At 37.9% G+C, this 20,580-nt stretch overlaps 1 protein-coding gene across 1 annotated transcript in view; it reads right to left on the bottom strand.

Moving 5' to 3' along the window:
* The window catches only part of LRP1B (LDL receptor related protein 1B), a 2,002,088-nt gene that overhangs the window by 98,174 nt on the left and 1,883,334 nt on the right, over positions 1–20,580 (bottom strand). The window contains exons 75-78 of the mRNA XM_019522796.1: positions 19,368–19,487; positions 16,990–17,231; positions 4,394–4,617; positions 4,004–4,110 (exon numbers count right to left, since the gene is read on the bottom strand). Coding sequence (XP_019378341.1) covers positions 4,004–4,110; positions 4,394–4,617; positions 16,990–17,231; positions 19,368–19,487 — 693 coding nt within the window. The remainder of the gene's footprint in view (positions 1–4,003; positions 4,111–4,393; positions 4,618–16,989; positions 17,232–19,367; positions 19,488–20,580) is intronic.

Raw genomic sequence — 20,580 nt, 5'->3', positions numbered from 1 at the left:
ATAGTGAGTCTCTTTCTTCCATAGTGAGCCTCTTTATCCTTCATTCCCCATACTTGAGGGATATATTTTGCCCTGATCCTGCAATATGCCGTATTTATGCCAGAGGTGGCCAAAATATCGCCTGCAGGCTGGATTCGGCCTGCCAGGCCATTTTATCTGGCCCACAGAGCCCCTAAAAATTTTAGTAAATGAATATTTATTTGCCCCGGCTGCCTGCCAAAGCTGTCTGGAGCCCGGGCAGTAGGACTCAGAGGGAGCCCTCAGCAGGCTTGCAGGCTTGAACAGCCCAGCCCTGCCCACCCCCAGCCAGTTCCCTGCTTTCCTGCCCCCATCCACCCTGCTCCAGCACCATGTGTCTGTGGCTCCCAGTAGCATCCATGGACCGCAAAGCATGGGACCATGCGGTATGGGTGTGTATGTGTGTGCACTCGCTTCTCAGCAGGCACAGGGGCAAAGTATGTGCATTTCTGCAGGCACGGGGCACAGTGTCTGTGTGTGTGCAGGCACGGGGCTGTGTGTGCGTGTGTGTGTGCAAGCACAGGGGCAGAGCGTGTGTGGGTGTAGGCACAGGGATAGTGTGTGTCTGTCTGTCTGTCTGCAAGCACAGGGGCAGAGTGTGTGTGTGTATGTTTATGCAGGCACAGGGGGAGTGTGTGTGTGTATGTGTTCATAGGGTGAGTCCCACATGCACACCCCTCCATACTCATACATCTATGCCTCCCCTCACACTGTAATACACAAACTCCAGCCACCCTCCCCCCATACCGATCCACGACCCACATACCCACACACCCACAGCCCCCAGAAACCTATACCCCCCAACAATATATAAAAATAAGACTTCATTTTAAGCTATCTTTTAAGTCACCTCTGTGTACACTACACAAACACATGTAAATCAGGAGAAAAATATTTTTTGAAATCAAACTAATGAATGTTCCCTTGCTGAAAGCAGTACTTCCAGGGGCAAGGGGAGGGACAGGAGGGACTTCTGGTGGCAAAGGTCAGGGTTTAGTGGGTGGGACTTCTGGTCACAAGATGGCAACCAGGGGGTGGGGCACCTGTCAAGGGGCGGGTCTACCCATGCAGCACTTGGCAGCTTGCCAAAACTCGGTAAGTGGCCCTCTGCCTGTAATAATTGCCCACCCCCAGTATATGCAGTGTTCCTTTGAGCTCAGTGGAACTCTATGAAGGTGTAACAGCTAGACTAGCAGCAGTAAACTAGTAGATGAAGATGGCGTAGTCTGATGTGCACTTCCCAACTATGTTTTGTGCTGCTTGGCAGAGCAGACACAAAGCATGCGTCTTTTGTTGCTTATTCTCTTACATATTATCCGTAGGAGAATAATTTAAAACAAGAAAGTTGTTTAACTTAACCAGACTAAGTATTTTAAAATATTTCAACAATGATACTCAAGTATTAAGAATAAAACACAGACTGTGCCTAACCAGCCTCTTAGCAACAGCTTTAATAGTTGAATCAAGCAGTCCTTGTTTTATCAGAGAATATTTAAATGATTAATTTCCTATTTTTAGTCCTGTTAAAAGCTCCAGCCTCGTAGAATACTTGAACCATATAATAATCAAATTCCCTGCTCTCACTGTCACAGTTAATCATTTTATATAAAACAGAAAAAAAGTATTTTTCTTCCTATTGATAAGTAATCTAGAAAAACACACCACAAAGATATGCATTGCAAGAAAAACTTTTTTTCCCTTAAAATAGTTAATCAACTACAGATAAAATAAAGGAAGCTGGAAAAAAGGTTTATTCTCTCATGGCAAAATGGCAGTATTTTTGGTGCTTCATTAAAAATATTAATTCTAAGGACTGAACAAATCATTCCACTGAAATAAAGTAAAATAAATCAGACATCCTACTGACAGTTGAATGTGTAGATGAAGAGAATAATTTCTTGTAAAAGCTGAAATGATGGTCTATGATAAATGGTAATCAGAAATTGCTAGGAGCATTCATCATGCCCTATGCTCAATTTATTCTAATATGTTTTCATAAAATGTATTTTAATTAAAAATTAATACAGAAATAATATATACTTATTTATTCTCTCAGAGGTATATTCCTGAAGTTAGTTAAATGAGAAAGAAGCCACTGCTTTACTTTCCTCATACTTGAACATATGGCATCACTGTGGTGCGTGTAAATCCTCTAAAATCAAGCACAAATGCCTAATGTCACACTCACTTTTATCTAGAATGGGAAACTCATACTTGGGAACAAATTTAGGAGCAGTAGGGTACAAGCACTCAAAAAAGCTTCACACTTTTTATAATCAGAACAGTAGTCTTATTTGAAGAAAGAATAGAAGACATAGGAAAAGAAAGGCCCAATTTTTGGCATGCTGAGAAGATACTAGTAGTGAAAGGCTATAAATCTGGGTAAAATATATAAAAAATCTGTCAAAACATTACAAGACCCCAGGGAATTGTATTTTTCATCATATAGACAGGGAACAAAGATACAAGGAAGATGTCATAGAACATATTTTTCAGTTAGGAGATGGATGAAATAGAAAATTTTGGAAACTTAAAAGTGCAATAACTTTAAACTGAGTCTGACTATTAATTAACTAATGCTTTCCAGTAAAAAGCAAGGAGCATCATTTGTTAATTTCCACATTATTCACCCCATTAAGAATTCAGAGGTGTAGCCAGATGTTTAGCTAAAACTTCCTAGAATAGAAAATGGGTAGAGATAAATATCATGAAAATAAGCTAATTCAAAGTCACATTTCCGGTCTGCCTAGAAATAAAACATCTGAATTTTAGATCAGTTTGGTTTTACTCTTTCTAGCAAACCTCAGTGAGGCTAAAACTAACCATTTGGGAATTGGGAGTGTAAGACAATCTTAAAACATTTTATACAGACTGAAAAGATCATGATCATGGCAATGACATTTTTTTTGTTTGTTTGTGTTCCAGAATTTGAGTGGTCTTTTCACAGCTTCCCTTACCTGATTTGCTATGGTATAAGTTGTTAGATTGTATCTAATCAAGTAAGAAGAGATCATTTCTTTATATGTGTAAAGTGAAGAATAAATGCTCAATACTATAAACATGATTTAGAATAAACTTAGAGAGAAATGTATTTATTTTTTATATGATCAGAAAGAAAGAAATAGACCAGTGGTGGCTTAATAATAGATTGTGTTAGTTAGATATGATCAGATCTGTATTTTGGTATTTCCTTTGTCATGAACACAATTTTACTTTTCTTTTCCTTTCTACCAATGGACCCATAATAGTAACTCACATGATCTTTACTGTCACTTTTCTTGTTAAACTTAAATTTATAGATAATTAAGTTGTCACTTCTCTGAATAGTAACGTATCTTTTCATATTTTTATTAAAATAAATGGGTTTTGAAGTTTTCCATGGCATTCAATGCAGTAACTATTAGACTGAAGGCATTTTTATAAATGTAAGCATATAACTATTAATTAGTTCTGCCTTAACTGATTTTTTCATGTTAACTAACAATTTTGGAACAGCAGTTATTTTAATCAATTATCTCTGCTTCTTTAGTACTGTCTTATAAAGTCATTGGGCGTGTTTACATGTTCATTAATGTGCACTACCTACTAAGCATTAAATATAGTACTTGCAAAATGAAGTACTAAATAAACATGTAGTAGGCTGCCTTCCTGAGCATTACCATGATTGGACATTTTTTCCTGATGGTTAATGAGCAGTACACTAATACTATTGTGCATTAACCTAATAGCATGGTTTTTGCCACGACACTGTAATGTGCAGTCATCAGTCTACTGCTCATTAAGTGTTTCATGTAGAGGTGCCCATTGCGTTATGTTACATCAACTTATGGAATTTTAAAATATAATTAAGAATATTCAGCTGTAACTATGCATGTCTAGTATATAAAATGCTCAACTGTCTTAAAACAGGAACTGGAATTCAGAGAAGAACTTCATACTGAACTACTAAAAACTTTGTAAGGGAGGAGGTTGAACAGCTGTATACCTGTAGGTCTTTGTAAATTTTTCTGCACCAGTATCCTTCTCAGGGTACCATCCATTGATGCTTCTTCTATGTGAGAGTGGTCCCCAATGACTGTCCAATACATCATCCTAAAAATAGCAAATATAAAACAGTTGTTCTGAATTAACATAAATTAATATCTTATACCTCTCTTCCAAAACTCTCAAAATACTTTACATCCAGGAGGTGGAGAAGTTTTAGCCTCATTTTGCAAATGGGAAAACTGAAGTAGAAATGCAAAATAAATAATCTAACCAAAAATACACATTTGAAAACCTTATTACATTTTATTTGCTTAAATTTATGTTTGTACTTCTATTATAGTTAAAATGGGGGGAAGGGAAATGATAAAATGCCACCGAAATTACATACCCCTTTTCTGGATTTACAGCAATTGCATATGGTTCTCCTGCCATATTAGTAAGGAGCCTTGTACAGTTTGGTCCATTCAACTGTCCTACATTAATAGAGTATCTTAAGCTTGTCCAGTGAGTTGTATAGTAACTGAACCAATGCATTCTAGAATGATCAGTCCAGTAAATATTTCCAGCAATCCAATCAACAGCAATGTCTCTTGGTCTTTTGAATTCAGGACACTAGAAAGAACAGATTTTGAAATTAGCATTATCAAGTTTATATTTTATAGTATTTACGTATGTGCAATTTAAGATATTTAACTTCTATATGGACACATCTACATAAGATGTTTACTGCGGAACTGACTACCTCACTCCACAGTAAATGTCTCAGCATCTATATATAATCCCAGGAGCTTCCCCAGAGCAATAAGACCTGGAGTTTATTGCTGTGCATTAATGGCACATGTAGGCATATCCTATATGATATAAATAAGATATATAAATAAATAAAAGTTGTAAATCATGTCTATGAACAATTATACTGATTATATTTTACTGGCCACATATACGAGCTATAGTTTCAAATACAGAAATAGAGCCATTTATGATTATATGACTAGAGGCGCACAAGTCTGATGTGAATATATTCAGTAGCAGAGAAGTTTCTCCAGCAGGTAATATCCATTTGTTCATTGGTTCACAGTAGCAGATAGTATAGAAGTGAAATTTCACCAACTGTTTCCCTACTTCTGAATCAAGTTAGTGCCACTATAATTATTAAGAAAAGGTGACCAGCTTCTATTAACATGGAAAATAATAATAATACAAAAGTTATTATTAAAAAGACTGAGCTGATACTATGAATATAAATAATTTTATTCTAAAAGAATTTACAAAATGTAGTTCATTACAGTTTGACAAGGGCATTTAATTGTTCAAGAGATGGTCCAGTTTTCTGATAATTGGAATAAGAAGCAGATTAGAAGACAGTATCCCCTCAAGAAGGGGAAAGCTACATACTGGGTACATCTATATGTGTGCTTTAATGCAAAGTTGAATAATTAGCTCTGCAGTCAAACATCATTGTCTACATGTGTACCGGTATTGTGGTGCATTGAATAGGGAACAGTACTATCCTATGGCTGAGTAAATAACTGTGCTGAAATGCATGTGCAGACTGTCTCAGGGGCTGGCTGGGGCATGAGGGTACTAAAGTATGGGGATTACCAGCCACATGGCTGCACACTTTAGCATTCTCCTGCCCTAGCCAGCCCCTATGCCACCCAATGCTGCAACCTGGAACCTAGGGTAGTATTTTTTACAGTAAATCTCTTCTGTTAAATATACTTTCTGGTGGTTTATTTGAGGTTGGGGTTTTCTACCTACTATCTCCTGTAAAATGGCAGGTTCTAAACTAATTAGGATCTTTATTATCCCTCTAAAATGATTTAACTTGTTCAATTTGAAGTCAACAATTAGATATGTAAAGCCAAGTTTTGCTATTAAATATTTTTGAAAATTAAGAGTAATGAATGAGTTTAGACCTGTAACGGGGCCATCTTAAGGCCAGTCACTACATCAGCCCACCTGTTTAGGGCAGTCTGCCCACCTGCCTTTTCTGCCACGCCTTTGTTGTAACTAAAGTAGGTCCTAGGTGGGAGGCTGCCCATTTATTTGCCCTAATGACAAGGGTGAAACGCATGGCTCTAAACCTTCTTGTATACTGCATCCCATGCCTTGCAGATGGCAATCATATCCACTGTTACTCTCCCGGGTCCTTAACTGGGCTACACTTGGCCTCTGGCCCAAACTTGGCCTCAGGCATCCTCAGGCACTTACCTGGACCACATACCCCCTTCATTGGGGCTGCCTCCTCACTGACTGGGGCTGTCCCTTCCTCTGGGGCCTCACATCTGCACTGAAGCTTCAATACCCTACCCCTCACTGGGGCCTCAATATCCAGCCCCCTCACTGGGGCTTCTACCCTGCCCTTCACTGGGCTGCTGGGCCTGATGCCCCTTGGGCCTCAGGCTTCACTCAGTGGGTCTGGGCTCTGTCTCAGGCCCCCTTCTCTCAGCCTGGACCCTGCCTCAGGCCCCACTCAGTGGGCTTGGCCCTGTGCTAGAGGTGTGCTGCCCTAGCCTTTCCTGCTCCACAGGGTCACCCACAAGGCAATGGGGGCTGAGGCTTTCCAGAGTCCCATACTCATCTTTTACTGGGGAGGCACTGGTGTGGCATTTTCTGGAGACTGCCCCTGGCAGCCCCACCACACCATCCTTCCCATCACAGTATAGCTTTCAGTTATTCCCCAGGACCAGGAACCTTCTCCATCCCCACAGTTCCTACACTTGACATCCAGGTGTTCTGGGAGCAGCAGTACTCTGGCCAGGAAATGTTTACCTTCAGCTCCCCAGTTGTAACTGCTAGTTCTGCTTTCAGAGCCTAGCCTTATATCTAGGCTCTGCAGCCTCTACCAATTAGGGGGCTCCTGACTCTCATGTGACTGCATGATTGGGTCTTCTCCCACCTTCAGGCTGCTTGCCCCTTGCTCAAACCCCTTAAAATGGCTGGCACAACCAGTGCTCTAAAACATGAACTCCCTACAAGTTGAATTTGACATCTACATGTGTGGCCGTATTAGGCCACAGGAAACTAATTAACACTGCCATAGGTTAGTGCTTGTAAACACAAGCACTATGCTATAGTGGCATTCTTCAGTGCTCAGCAACATATGTGTAAATACTGCTAGGGCTGGCTGGGGCATGAGGGTGCATCAGTGTGAAGGCTGCCTGACAGATAGTCCCACACTAGAGCTCCCTTGTGCCTCAGCCAGCTCCTCCACAGTACACTGAGCCAGGTCAGAGCAGCCCTGGGTCAGAGCAGGGCTGATTCCCTGGGTCCTTTGCCAGTAAGGGCTGCTCCAGCCCAGCTCAATGTGCTGCAATTCTGGACACATGTGTAAATGCAGTGCCTAGAAGCAATAAACTCTGGCATGATACAAAACTGAATTTATTATGTCACATTAATTACACATGTAGATACTCTGAGAGAATGCTAATCTAGATACAAATCCAATAGCGGGCTGATGGGGGTGGGGGGGCAGGAGGGGGCCATGGCCCTCTAATATGTACCTGAAGACTGGAGTCTTCAAACCATCCTGTAACAACCAACAGGCTTCTACAACTTACTCTATAAAGGAACTATCAGACAATACTGAGGACTAAGTTAGAAATGTAAGACGGATTGTACTGAATGGATAAAACAGATGCTTTCTTTCCTTTGGATTTGATACCTTAGGGGGACCTTCAACCTTATTTCATCTTAAACAGGGAAGACTTTTCTGTTCCTAAGTAATGTAGTCATCTTATCACAAACAGATATAGATATATTACATATTATCTTTACTCATTCATTTTGATTATACTAATAACATTATTTGAACAAAAACAATGTACTCCTCTCTCTCCAATAAAAACAGGAAAAACTACTCCCCATACATAACCATATATACACATACACACACACACATTTTTGACAAGATGACTCTATGTTATTTAGGAACAGAATCTTCTTTCCCCGTTTAAGATTAAATGAGGTTGAGGGTCCCCTAAAGGTATCAAATCCAAATACACACACACACACACACACCTTCAGCAAGTAAGACTCACCAGTGAATAAGAGGTATGCAGTATATATAGATCAATGATGGACATTTTGGCATTATATTGAAAATTATAACTTTGTGAAGCTATGCCAGCCTTCAATTCCACATTAAGGTAACATCAATAAACACAAATGAAACTGGAGTAAACTGTTAAGTTTGCAGACTGATAGTAGCAACACAGCATCCCTGTACCACAATTGTTCTGAGTAACATACATGGTTTAAATTAAAACAAGGTGAAAATCACAAACTGCACAATTGAAGGAAAGAAGATGGACTTGTAGAGGGACTCTCTTTACATTGGTTGGAAGTGAGCTGGGAGGAACTGAGTTACTCTGGCGAGGCTTTGGCATGCACTTGCACATTTGTATATGTTATACGTTAGCAAGTGCTTTTTATCCTTAAAGGTCAACCTCTGCATAGTTATACTATGTAAAAAACAGTAAGAGTCACTGAATAAAATTGGTATTCCTTTAGTAAGAAGTATCAATTCAAAAATGTTTGTAGAATTATTTGATACAGTTCAGATATTTGCAACTTGAATTAAACAGCAGTTTGCCTACATTATTGATTTGCAATAGGTATTAACTCAGCCTTCATATTTCTTTGGTATGGAAAATATTGTCATAACTCTGCTGAAACTGGTAGAAGCCCATAGAAGTGAGCTTATTCAAGCTCTCTTTTAAAAGTAGAATTACTGAATTAAAAATTATTTTATATTTAATAAATAACCAGGAGGTAGTGAATGCCCTCACAAACCTGCAGTTAAACATTACAAAGACATGTTTCAAAAGTAATTTGGAACTTGTTTTTAGAGAGGTAAGCAGAACCATTTGACAGGCTAACATCCAGAATGCACTACACTCAAGCTGTATTTCACTTCATATTATGATGCAGTTCTTTTAATTCCCAAATATTCCTGTATACTCTTTTCACCTTAGTTTGAATCAGAACAAATTTCAGTATGCCTTGAAATATTTGTCCCAATCTACATTTTCAAAGGATAATGTCTGTCAGTGGCAATATCATTTACTGTTGTCACAAGAGAAAATGCAATGATCTTTTGCTTCTGTCAATAAACTCCAAACACTCAGTATTCTGCTATCTACTAAATTAATGCGCCTATTTCAATCAAGTTACAACACGTTTCATAGTAAAATATAATAGAAATTTACAGCTATCATCTCTGTGGAAAGCCCTTGGCATGTAAATACCTTAGATGAAACTGATTTTGGGAGTAAATGTAATTACTGCAAACACAGGCGAAGATTGTTCAAGCTTACTGCCCCGTTTTCCAGATCGAAGTCACTACTCAGGCTAGCCATAAAAGACACAATTCAACGTTTGGAGCTTTTCATTTCAAAATCTAAGTTACAATTAAGGAATTGTCAGCTGTTTATGTACCAAATTTAAGCAACAATACTAAAGTAATATTGGAAAACTATTTAGTCTGCTGATCAATTACATGTAAGTGCTGTGAAAGACTAGAAATAAAGCAATGTTGGAAAACTAATTACTCTGCTGATCAATTATATGTTAAAACAGTAAAATATGAGTGCTTCACAAATATATGTGAGAAGTCTATCAGTCTTTCTGAGTCAGATTGATTTGTAAGAAAATCTTGAACTGCACAATCTTGGTTAATAGACAGTGGTTATAAAATATTTTGGTTTACTCATTACAGTGTTTGACAAGTTAAAGAAAAGACTGGTTATCTAAAACATTATCTTCGCTGTATCAAATCTAGTGGAATTATAAAATGTAAACATCCCAAATGGAATGACCTCAACTTCTAGCTAGCTACATTGACAGTCAAGGGGAAAGCAGGTGACTTATGGGATTTACTCACATAGATGTAGAAATTACAGTTACTACAAGAGCAATAACTTCTCCTTCTTGGAGGTCACAGGTTTGATCCCTGGTGGTACAGCATATGCATTAGGCTATGAAATTAGGCTCCCTATTCCTTAATCTTCTGACCCCATTTCTCTTGCATTCCTTTCTGCTAGGTTTCAGAGTTTCAACAGGAGAAAAGAAGGACACTTTTAGCTCTGCCTAGTCCAAGGCTTTGGTTTATGCCATGCTTCTGGGAAACAAGATAGTTCCAACTTCCTCAGACTGTGTAAGCCCAAGAACTGAGGTCTCCCACTTCAAGGGTAAGTTCCTTACCACTTTCAGGATCAGTACCCAATTACTCTTGGGCAAAAGATTGGTGGGTGTTCCTTCTGACCATACTTAATATTTATACTACTCATAGATGGCATGAAATCTGGTCCTAAGTCCTCAAATGCTATCTGCATGTGCTTTGGTAAGTTAAATGTATGTATGTGTCCCTCACTGTAATCCCTGTAACCACTGATTTTATTCAGTCTCTACAGCATCTAGCCACGCCTTCAGAATTGTTGCAACAAATTGTTCCCATAACCAGGAGCATGTCAAAAGGATCCTTTATGTTTCACACTCTCTTTCAAGTTGAATTTATGTGGGGTAGATTGTTTTTACATCTCACATCAGCCATCATCATTAAGGAACCTGGAGCATAGAAATAAAAATACACAAATGACTTAAGGGAGATGCGAAACTTTTGATGACTAAACCTTGATACGCTAAAGACTAAAGCTAAATATGTCCATGGGTCCAAAATTTGCTTGTTTATGGGCATAACACCTTGGCCCCTAGAAACTGGATAAAGAATGCTAAACGTTTAACTAAAAATTGAGTTATCCAGTTGGAAAAAATATTACTAGCAAAGTTTCTCAGGATCTGTTTTAGGATCCATCCTATTTAACTTAGTGATTGAGAAAGAGGGGCTTTTAGACTGGAGGCAGGGGAGGAAGAAAGACAGTTGGTTGACTTCAGGATTATGCTGACCTGCCATTGTGATCTGCACATGAAAAAGGCTAATGTAATTCTAGGGTGTGTTAGGTGGGGTTCAGTAGAGACAAATAAGTAAAAGTACCACTGTACAATACATTAGTAATATCCCATTGAGAACAGTGTGCAGAGGTCTAGCCATCTATGTGCAAAAAAGTCTTGAATTCCAAAAAAAGACTTCTAAGATGCTAAAGGGAGGGAAATTTTATTTTATGAGATGAGTATAATTTAGAAAAATTAAAATTGAGGGCGTATTTTACTATTTTTGTAATATATTCATGGGGTTAATATCAGAGAAGAATAAGAGCTATTTGATTTAAAGAACAGTATTAGCACAAGATCAAATTGACTGCATTTGTCTACAAATTTAGACTGGAAATTAGGAGGGCACTATATTTGAATAGTAAAGCTTTAGAAGGGCTTTCTGAACAAAGAAATGGAGAAAAGGAATATGAACTGTTCTGAGAGCTCAATACCTTTATGAGAGGTCTGGGTATAAAAGTAGCTATTTCTGTGTAGAAGGTATTTGGGAAATCCAAGCTTAGGTTACCTGTAGGCACTAGGAAGGATTTTTTTTCACGTTCCTCCAAAGAACTGAACTTGGCTACAGCTCTGACTGATTGCCAATGACCCTATGGGCACTTTGAAATTTCTCAGGTTCCTGATTGTAAGATCTTGCTCTTCTGCTCAGTGTCAAGCTCACTGTCAGATCTGGGGGCAAGAAGTAATTATGTCCCCATGACAGCTTCTCAAGACTTGAGGGACGGTAACCCCCTTCTGCTTTGGGGAGGGTGGGAGGAGGGTTGTCATATGGCTTTTTGTGATTGGGATGGTCTTTTTTCCATGGCCTTCTTTCCTAAGATCATCTGGGCATATTATATTAAGCCAATCATTATTAGGCAGTGGTAGCACATTGGCAGTGTCCTAGTTTCCCCTGCTCTTTATCAGCGGTATATTATTCGTTGTTTATTTTCAAAAGGTGATTTGTCGATGTGATATGTGATACGGATTGGAGTATATGTTTTACTACTCTTCGGATAAATGGTGATCTATGAATATAGGGCCCCTGAGACATGTTTCAATTAAGATGTGTTTAACCACTAAATCACGGCTTAAGTAGTGACCTGGGCACATGTTCATTAAATCAATGTCATGATAAAATGAGGAATAAGTGACCAAGTTATTATACAGAATATGTGTAATAACTTTGTTGCTGGTTTCTATCACACTTTTAATTGAATATGTGACTTGGAGCACTGGTCAGTTGAGAGGTGGGAGCATTGGTCAAATGATCAGAGGTCCTGGCTGGGAGACCTGATCAGCTGACAGAGTTCCTAGCCACTCGTACTCAGGGTGCACCCCCACACCTGGGAGCTCCAATACTAATAGGGTTCCCAACTACATTTCTGTGTTTCTATGGCTTCTCTTGCCCTATTGCTAAATGAATCTCTATCCTTTAAGGAACTGTTGAAATGCCTTACGCTTACCTTGCTATTGTTATAACAAAGACTGCTAGAGCCGCTTCTTCATGCAGAAACAATGATGGTGATCCATGCAATTACTTTCACTCAACAGCTGTTTCTCTGGAAAAATTCTTCAATCATAGTAAAAGTCAAGGCCCTTTCTCACTCAGCTACTGGATACCATGAATCTGGGACTTTATGAAGATCAGTATAGCCAGGTTTGAAGGTCATAATGGTATGCCACCATTTGCAAAAAGAGTGCCATCAGGGAGTGGGGGAGCTGGGGAGGGAGGAAGACTTGTGGTCTTTGTAGAAGGAGAAGAGGCTGTACAGTGATGCTTGAGATGTGCACAAATAGTGGTGATCTGGAGATAAAATTCCTGCTGAAATCAGTAGAGCAAGACTAGAATGAAAAAAATTCTTCAGTTGGAGGCACTGAAACATGAAGGGGATTTCAAAGCACAGGTGTTCTTGGAGAAGAGAGCTCTCCAGAATTGTGCACATGGTTCTGGAACCAAGATCGGTCTGAACATCATGGAGTGGAAACCAGTTGTTGAGTGATACTGCAGTTCTGCTGGAGTAATGAAAGACCCCACTATAGAAGCTGCTCATACCAGGAGCTCTGGTGCTGAAGGAAGTACTGTTATCAGGTGAGTTCATACTGCCGTGAAGGGCAGCACCACACAGATATTCAGTATCAGTACTGAATATAATATGAAAGATAGTACTATAGGATAATATGAAAGATAGGTTGGGTGACCATATGGGACAATGTGAAATCCAGGGCAATGCGAAATCCTGGACACTCTCCCCTGTTCCCTCCCTCCTCCCTGCTGCTGTATTATTATTGAGGCAGCTAAAGAGTTAATGGCCCATTAATGACATACTATTGTTACCTTCACAAGTATCAACAATCCCCTTTTTAATGGCCATTCGACTAATCAAGCTAACCTATTAGGGCGATTTTGTTGTCTTTTAGGGCTTCCTATTTCACAGCTCATGCCTAGGACACTCATAGTTTTCACTGGCTGCCTGGGACTGGCCTCTGAAATCCAGGAATGTCTTAACCAATCCGGGACATATGGTCACCCTAACTATAGTCTTTGATACTCATAACTATGTAGCAGAAACCAATTTTGATCAGTAACATGGTCAATACTGGTTTCACTGTTCCTGACTTAGTCATGTATGCTGTACTGGCTTGTTCTTGTTTTGTAACATAGGTAAGATCCATACAAAAGCCAGACTTAAAGCTGTACTCCTTTATTCCACAGACAGTGGGAGAAACTAATTTCCATGAGGATGTCTAAGATACAGTCTTGGAGGATTTTAAAGATGAATGAGGTTCATTTATTCCCTGAGAGCCCAGAGTGACATTTCCTGTGAATGAAGCCCAAACTGAATGGGGTTTTGAAAAAGAAAAATAAACTTTACAAGAATATTTACAAACTCCATATTTTGTATGGAGATGGGCTTCCCTCAAGGAGAAAAGATGCTTAATGTGATTATCATTTAAAGAAATGAACTAATCAGACAATGGGTAGGTTCCAAAGTCGGATTTTGAATCAGCCATTGAACAGTGAGCCTTGGTAGTGGACCTGCCTAATCTTAATTAATGAACAACTATTCTTTTTTCTGGCAATAGGCTCAAATAATTTATCAAACTGTACAGTAACTACACTAGCAAGTACTTAACAAGATAGAACTGAAGTAGTTAAGATGATACTCAAGGTTATTCTGACTCACTTCTGGAATGAATGGAGTGGTGATTGGGGTTATCCTTGTCTCTATGTTGCCAGGGCATGCAGGATACATGCATGAACCCCAGCTGGCACTGCTGGTTAATAATAGATTCTGATTTCTTGTCCATGGAGAATATATGCAGCCAGAGTAGAATCCATGTGTAAAGATACTGGAAGAAGAAATGCTCATTTACCTGGAAAAAGAACTAGAATGAAGTCTTCAGAATTTGAACCTGAATTCTGCTTGCAGAATTATAAAAGTTAAATGACAAGCAGAAGAGATTTTATATTTTAGGGAGAACATACAGTACTAGTCACACTGGATGTGGAAAACGTATGATCTCAGAAAATATCCCTGTCAGGACAATCCTTGGCTTAAAGAAGGAACTAGTCACAGGGAAATTATTTCCACTCTGCCTTAATGTTGGCTCAAAAAATCAAATAGAATAGATGTTTAATATTTAATCAGATTATCTAATTTTGGCTTGCTTACATAAACAAACACATAAAGGTCACATCATTACCTTCATACAAATGCTAATGAGCCCTTAAAATTGCTTAGAAATGCATTCAGTAAATGACTATCAATCTACCATGATTTTTCTTTCAAGTAAAAACTGCCTGAAAGAACATTAAGGAAAAATCAGCACTTCTGTTTATGAGGGTGAAGTGACATTTATGCCTGTTCACAAATGTTAAGCTTATTTTTGCATCATAACAGCATCATGCAGTTGGCCATGTAATTACATACACCACAAGGATAATAAATACAAAATAGTGTACATCTCCCCTTTAAATTTTTTAATGACATGAAGCTCATATTCAATTGGAATGTCATAATATCCATGTCTTTCTTCTCTCAACATTCCCCACAATTTTTAGTCTCTATATGTCTATCAATGTTATCATCTTTCTTTGCAAATGCTTTATCTACTGTAACTTTTTCAGAGGATGTGATGACACATGAACACAATATTTCTGGTGAGGATATGATTTTATATGTAAAATATTTTGTATACTTATTTATATAGATTGATTAATGCATATATCAATACATTCCAGTTATTTTCCACTTTTACTTGCATTCAAACACCATTTTTGTCTACTATGCACATTAAGAGTTGGTGTGCACAGATTTTTTCCCCCCAAACGGTTGAAATTATGTTAGCTTACCAAAAGCTTAGATATAGTTGAAATTTCCTGTTCTTATATGAAAGCCTTTTTAGTAATCTGCGAAAGTCAAGTGGGACAAAGTTTATAACTTTGTCATATTGAAAACTGACCATTGATTTCTATGGCTCACTATGTTTTTATGCCAGCATTAAGATTTTGCATACAATAATATGTGACATGACATGACATGTAATACTAAATATGAAAAATAGTATATATTTCCTAACATATTACATAATGCATATTATGCAACTGTGTGTGTGTATGTATACATAGATATATATACATATACGTAAACATATGTATGCATGTATATTTTATATACATACATAACAAGGTAGGACTCACCTGTTTTCAATGTTAACGTTCAACAATGCTATTTCTAACTATGCACCCACTTCTGTTTATGTATTTAAATTAACGCTCTCTTAGTTTCCTGGAATTTAATTCTATGATCTGAATATACCCCTTCCAGTTCATTTATTTTATCCTTTAAGTTAAATGAACTACTTGTTTTATTTCTTTTCATTTTTTTCTATTCTTAAAACTTCTCAGAACCTGTCAGTTTTCCCAGAGGTCCTAGTTAAAAAATTCACACTTAACTTTACAAAATGTGTGTGGCAAGAGTTTGGTTCCATTGAAATCAGCCAGGTTATTTTTTTGCACATATTATTTGAAAATAAACAATATTAAATATCTTGACCAGGAAGGTTTAAAAACTTGAAAAAACAGCAATGGGAACTGGTCCCATTTCAAGAACATCATGTAAGAACTGCAAATAATTTTTAATAAGTTATTAAAGTATTAAGAATGTTAAAAAAATAGACCATAGATGTATACATTGCCATAGTTTAACATGCCTTTTCTGTTTTGCACATATAAAGTTTTGTTTTTTTAATCTGAAAAGAAAATGCTTATTTGTAAAACACAAACACCAAAAACTGACGTCTCTAACAGGACTAGCATAACTCATTTTGCAATTATTTGTATACAGTTAGGTTATATTCATATCAGATCTCAATTGCCTGGATTAGTACTCTTAAAAGGACTCAACGATTTTGTTCATTGGCCATAATTCACATTTCAGGAAATTTGTGGACTCTCACAAAGAAAGAAATATGTGAGAGAGGGACTTCTATTTGTTCAAATAAAATGAAGGAAGGATGCACTGTGTTTTAGCAAATTACTCAATAATAAAGTGACATGAAGAAGGGCACTTGGAAGACTGAAAGCTTGTTCAACAGCTCTTCCAACTATTCAGCAAGTCTAATAAAAGATATCACAAAAAATCATTGCCTCTCAGATATTAAATGTACTTTATCTGAATATAGCAATTCAGGAGATCTTTCTCAGCCAAATATGTAGCAGTGTCCAGAGAGAGGGTCAAGTCCAAAGATGCACGATACCAACCTTCACTTTCATGGAAGAATAATAGCAAGAGGCCCCTGTGAACCCTTGAAAACTCTCTCCAGAATATGATTGTCCTACAAAATTACTTCAGAAAGGCACAAGTGATTTATTTTGAAGCACATAGGATTTCAATAAACACGTGATAAGGTAGACCTGTTATTTAATATATGATCACATGCAGCTGTATAAATTAGATCATTCATCCTGGACAAATGGTATGTATAGCTTTGAAATGTAGAAATAAGTAAATAAAGAAATGATTCAATTTGTAATTTTCAACTTACAATCAAACCACTATTACTTTGTCTTCTTTCTCTTCCAAGGAGTTTTTTGTAGAAAATCCCTCCTGGATTAAATTGAGTACTCCAAATAATCATATCCCCTTGATAATATGCATCCATTCCAGTTATCCTTGAATTATGTTCAATATGTGAAATTTGTTGATGAACATCACTGTAGTTGAATGGATATATAAAACCCAGGATATCAGTGTCATTAGCAATGTAGAGAACTTGATCTTCAGAGCCTGGAGATTATTATAATGAAATACAAAAATAAAGTAAATATCAACTAATAAATAATGAATATTGTTCATTTGTGTTTTTGTCTCATGCTCATTTAATATAATTTCATAATCTTAACAACTAACTTAGATTGTGATTGCTTAGGCTTTTAAACACTACAATGCTTTTAGTAGTAATAGTAAGTATAATGTTCTGGTAATGCTACAATGCATTAGATGTTGTTCATCCTCAGTTCTTCTCTTGAGTTTGTAATTTAAAGAGACAGGCCAAAAGGTAAGGGGAAGAGAAGCTTTGTGGTCAAAATATATTATATTCAATATTTACTCTGTACTTTTAAAGATCTTAAATAAACATATCAATCCAAACCTGTCAGTATTTCAGAACTGCTTTATGAACCTGCTCTGCCAAACTGGAAATGTGAATGTCCTTGTTTTCACTGAAACTAATGGGGTTTTGAAATTGACTTTAACCAGACAATTATAGCTCAAAACTGTACACAAAGATAATTCTTTCATAAGAAATACAAAAGGAAACAGTGGCTTAGTGCTGTACCACATTGTTATATATACCACTTGCCATATGAATGGGAAGACATTCTAGAAAATGAAACTAGACAAAAATCCTCCTTCAGAATTCATGGGTAGAGATACCAAAAGGCAAATTTAGGTTGCATACAGACATTCGGGGAGGTTACAGGAAAGTTAGATCAGGTTAAAAATAGACACCCAATATAATTTAGCTTGCCCAGGTATAGATCTTGCACTAGTTAGGTGTATGTAAGTGCAAACTGTACAGAAGTTCAGGACAGACTGATTTAAAATTGGCCAACCTCATCTAGGTTAACTCAAATTAGATTGGATTGACAATTTTTAGACAAATCTAACTGTCCAACTACTATACAGTTCCTAGCGCAGCCCCAGGGCTAGGAAAGCCCAGCCACCAGCCCCAGTGCTAGGGCTGTGATTTTCCAACCTCCTCCACATTGGGCTATTTTTAGCCCTGCTGCCTCCTGGGTGTTTCCCTTGACCCCTAGATAGACAACTTCCCCCTGATGCCACCAAACCCCCATCCTCCAAGCCACTTCTCATGCTGCTTTTTCTGGCATTCGCCAGTGCAGAGGCTGAGCAAGTAAATGGGCTGTTCACCAGGTGTGGGGGCTATTCTTCCGGGAGTTGAGGGTCTAAAAAATAACTTATAATCCTAGGCTGTGGGGAAGAGAGCCCTCAAGCCCCCCTGTGGACCCTATAAGCTTTCTTGATCCTGCCAAACCCTCATGCAGACCTCGCTGGACCCCCGACACCTGAATCTTCCATTAGCGGGCCCCATCCTGACTTACCTTAAATTAGGTGGCCATTTAAATGCAATCTAACCTCCCCCTAACCTCCCCCAATGTCTTTACACAGTCTTAGTGTGCAATTCTTGCATGTTCTTCATGAATACAAACAACTGCTCACTATCAGCAATATAGTCTGACCCTTTGTCTTGCTGATATTATCGATTCCTCCAATAGTAGATCCTGATTGTGAATGCACATAGATTTTTTAGTGTGCGCAGAGCAATTTTTAGTATTTCCTAAGGACTGGAATCTTTCTGTGACAGGAAAAGTACAGCATTTTGTGTACATAGTATACTGACAATCTCTGCTCAGTGTATACTATCACACTACCAAAAATAACTTGTCCAAGGTTGCTCAGCAAACCCTGCTACCCTGCTACACAAATGCAGCAAACATGAAACCATGTCACCAAGAAAAAGATCTGATTCTAGGCTCTGGTCTCTAAAATGTTCAGCAGAATACGTGCATGATTTGATAAGACCTTTATCATTGATTTGATACACATTTGTATTTTAATATTAATAATCTTCTTATTTTCCTTGTGGGAAGTTAAATTAAATTAAATTTAAAATAGGGAAGCTGTATTTTGCAGAAATGCACTGTTTGCTGATGGCTACTGAAAAACAGACTGGTATTTTAATTTTGAGAAGGAAATCTCCTTTAAAATATTTCTGATTTTCCTTAACAGGAATTAAATATAGTAATATTATATCAATGATATGTTATTATCAATTCACTATTTAAATAACTCTGTAAATAATTAGATAAGCATCACAACCCATTTTGATTTTCATATTCTTACCTTTTGCTATACAGCTGTTATTTCTTTCCTTGTAATTTCTTTCACATATGCATTTGAATGATCCTTTAACATTAGTACAGCGTTGGGAACAGGTGCCAAATACCATACACTCATTGATGTCTAGGGAAAAAAAGAGTTTCACCATAGTATAATTCATGCTTGGCTGAAGTATTTAACACTCTAAGTAACTCCCAAACACTTCAGACCTTCTTTAAGCAACAGGATGTACTCTCCTCACACAACGCATGCTTTTGTCACAACTGCCACTTACCTCACTTCAAATGTGATCAAAACATTTTCTCTGTGATTCTCTTCTAACCTTATTTTGTTTTTCCCTTTTCCCTTCTTGTGTTTCCTACCTGTGTCACTCCATCTTTACTAATTAATAATTGTAATGAACTTGGAAGATGAAAATATTGGGGCAATAGCAACATTTCCATTGACTCATTCTATATTATAATAAAAACATGCATTTTGCTATGTATTAGAAACACTTCACTTGACATCTTGCTTATTTTTGTGTGTTCCACCTCTTTAGGTTACTGAGCTGTTATCCATATATGAGAGCATTTGGGAAGTCCAAGGGAAATTGGTAAATAGATGTTCATCAGTAAGATTACTGAGTTCACAGTCAGGCTCTTAAGGAAGTTTTTTTAAAGGAAGATGTTCTCTCACATATTTGGAACAGCACTTTTATCTCAACAGCCTTGAATACACTACAGTATATTTACATTATGCTGATTGTTTTTATCAAGCTACATAACTCCTTCTTACCTTACTGGACATCTGAGAGAGGGAGTTAACTTGGTTAGTCTGAAGTCAGACAGGAAGCAGATCAAAATTGCACCTTACAGACCAACTCATGGTTTGGCAACGGGAGAGCCCAAGATGACCCACCTCAGGTCAGGTTGGAGAGCATGAGGATGCAGCCACTGCTGCTCCTTCTTCCTGCCACTCAATTCCAATGTGGTGTTGGGAGCTTGTGCCACCCAACTGTGACATGGCACAGGCAGAGCTGCTCTTCCACTGGAGGCCGGGGGCTCACTTCGGCCCCTACCGCTGAATGTCACTGAAGCCAGGGTTCTGCAGGTTGAATCTGACCTGTAGGCCATAGGTTCCCAACCCCTGGACTAAATAATTAAGAGATGCATAAGCTTTCATAAACACCTGTGATGTTTTTGGTTTATATATCACTGAACTTTATCCTTTTTTT

The sequence above is a fragment of the Gavialis gangeticus genome, unplaced genomic scaffold (assembly GCF_001723915.1).
Source record: "Gavialis gangeticus isolate Ggan-Ray unplaced genomic scaffold, GavGan_comp1, whole genome shotgun sequence".
Classification (NCBI taxonomy): domain Eukaryota; kingdom Metazoa; phylum Chordata; order Crocodylia; family Gavialidae; genus Gavialis; species Gavialis gangeticus.
Note: the sequence above shows the minus strand (reverse complement) of the source record. Positions and strands in the feature narration are given on the sequence as shown.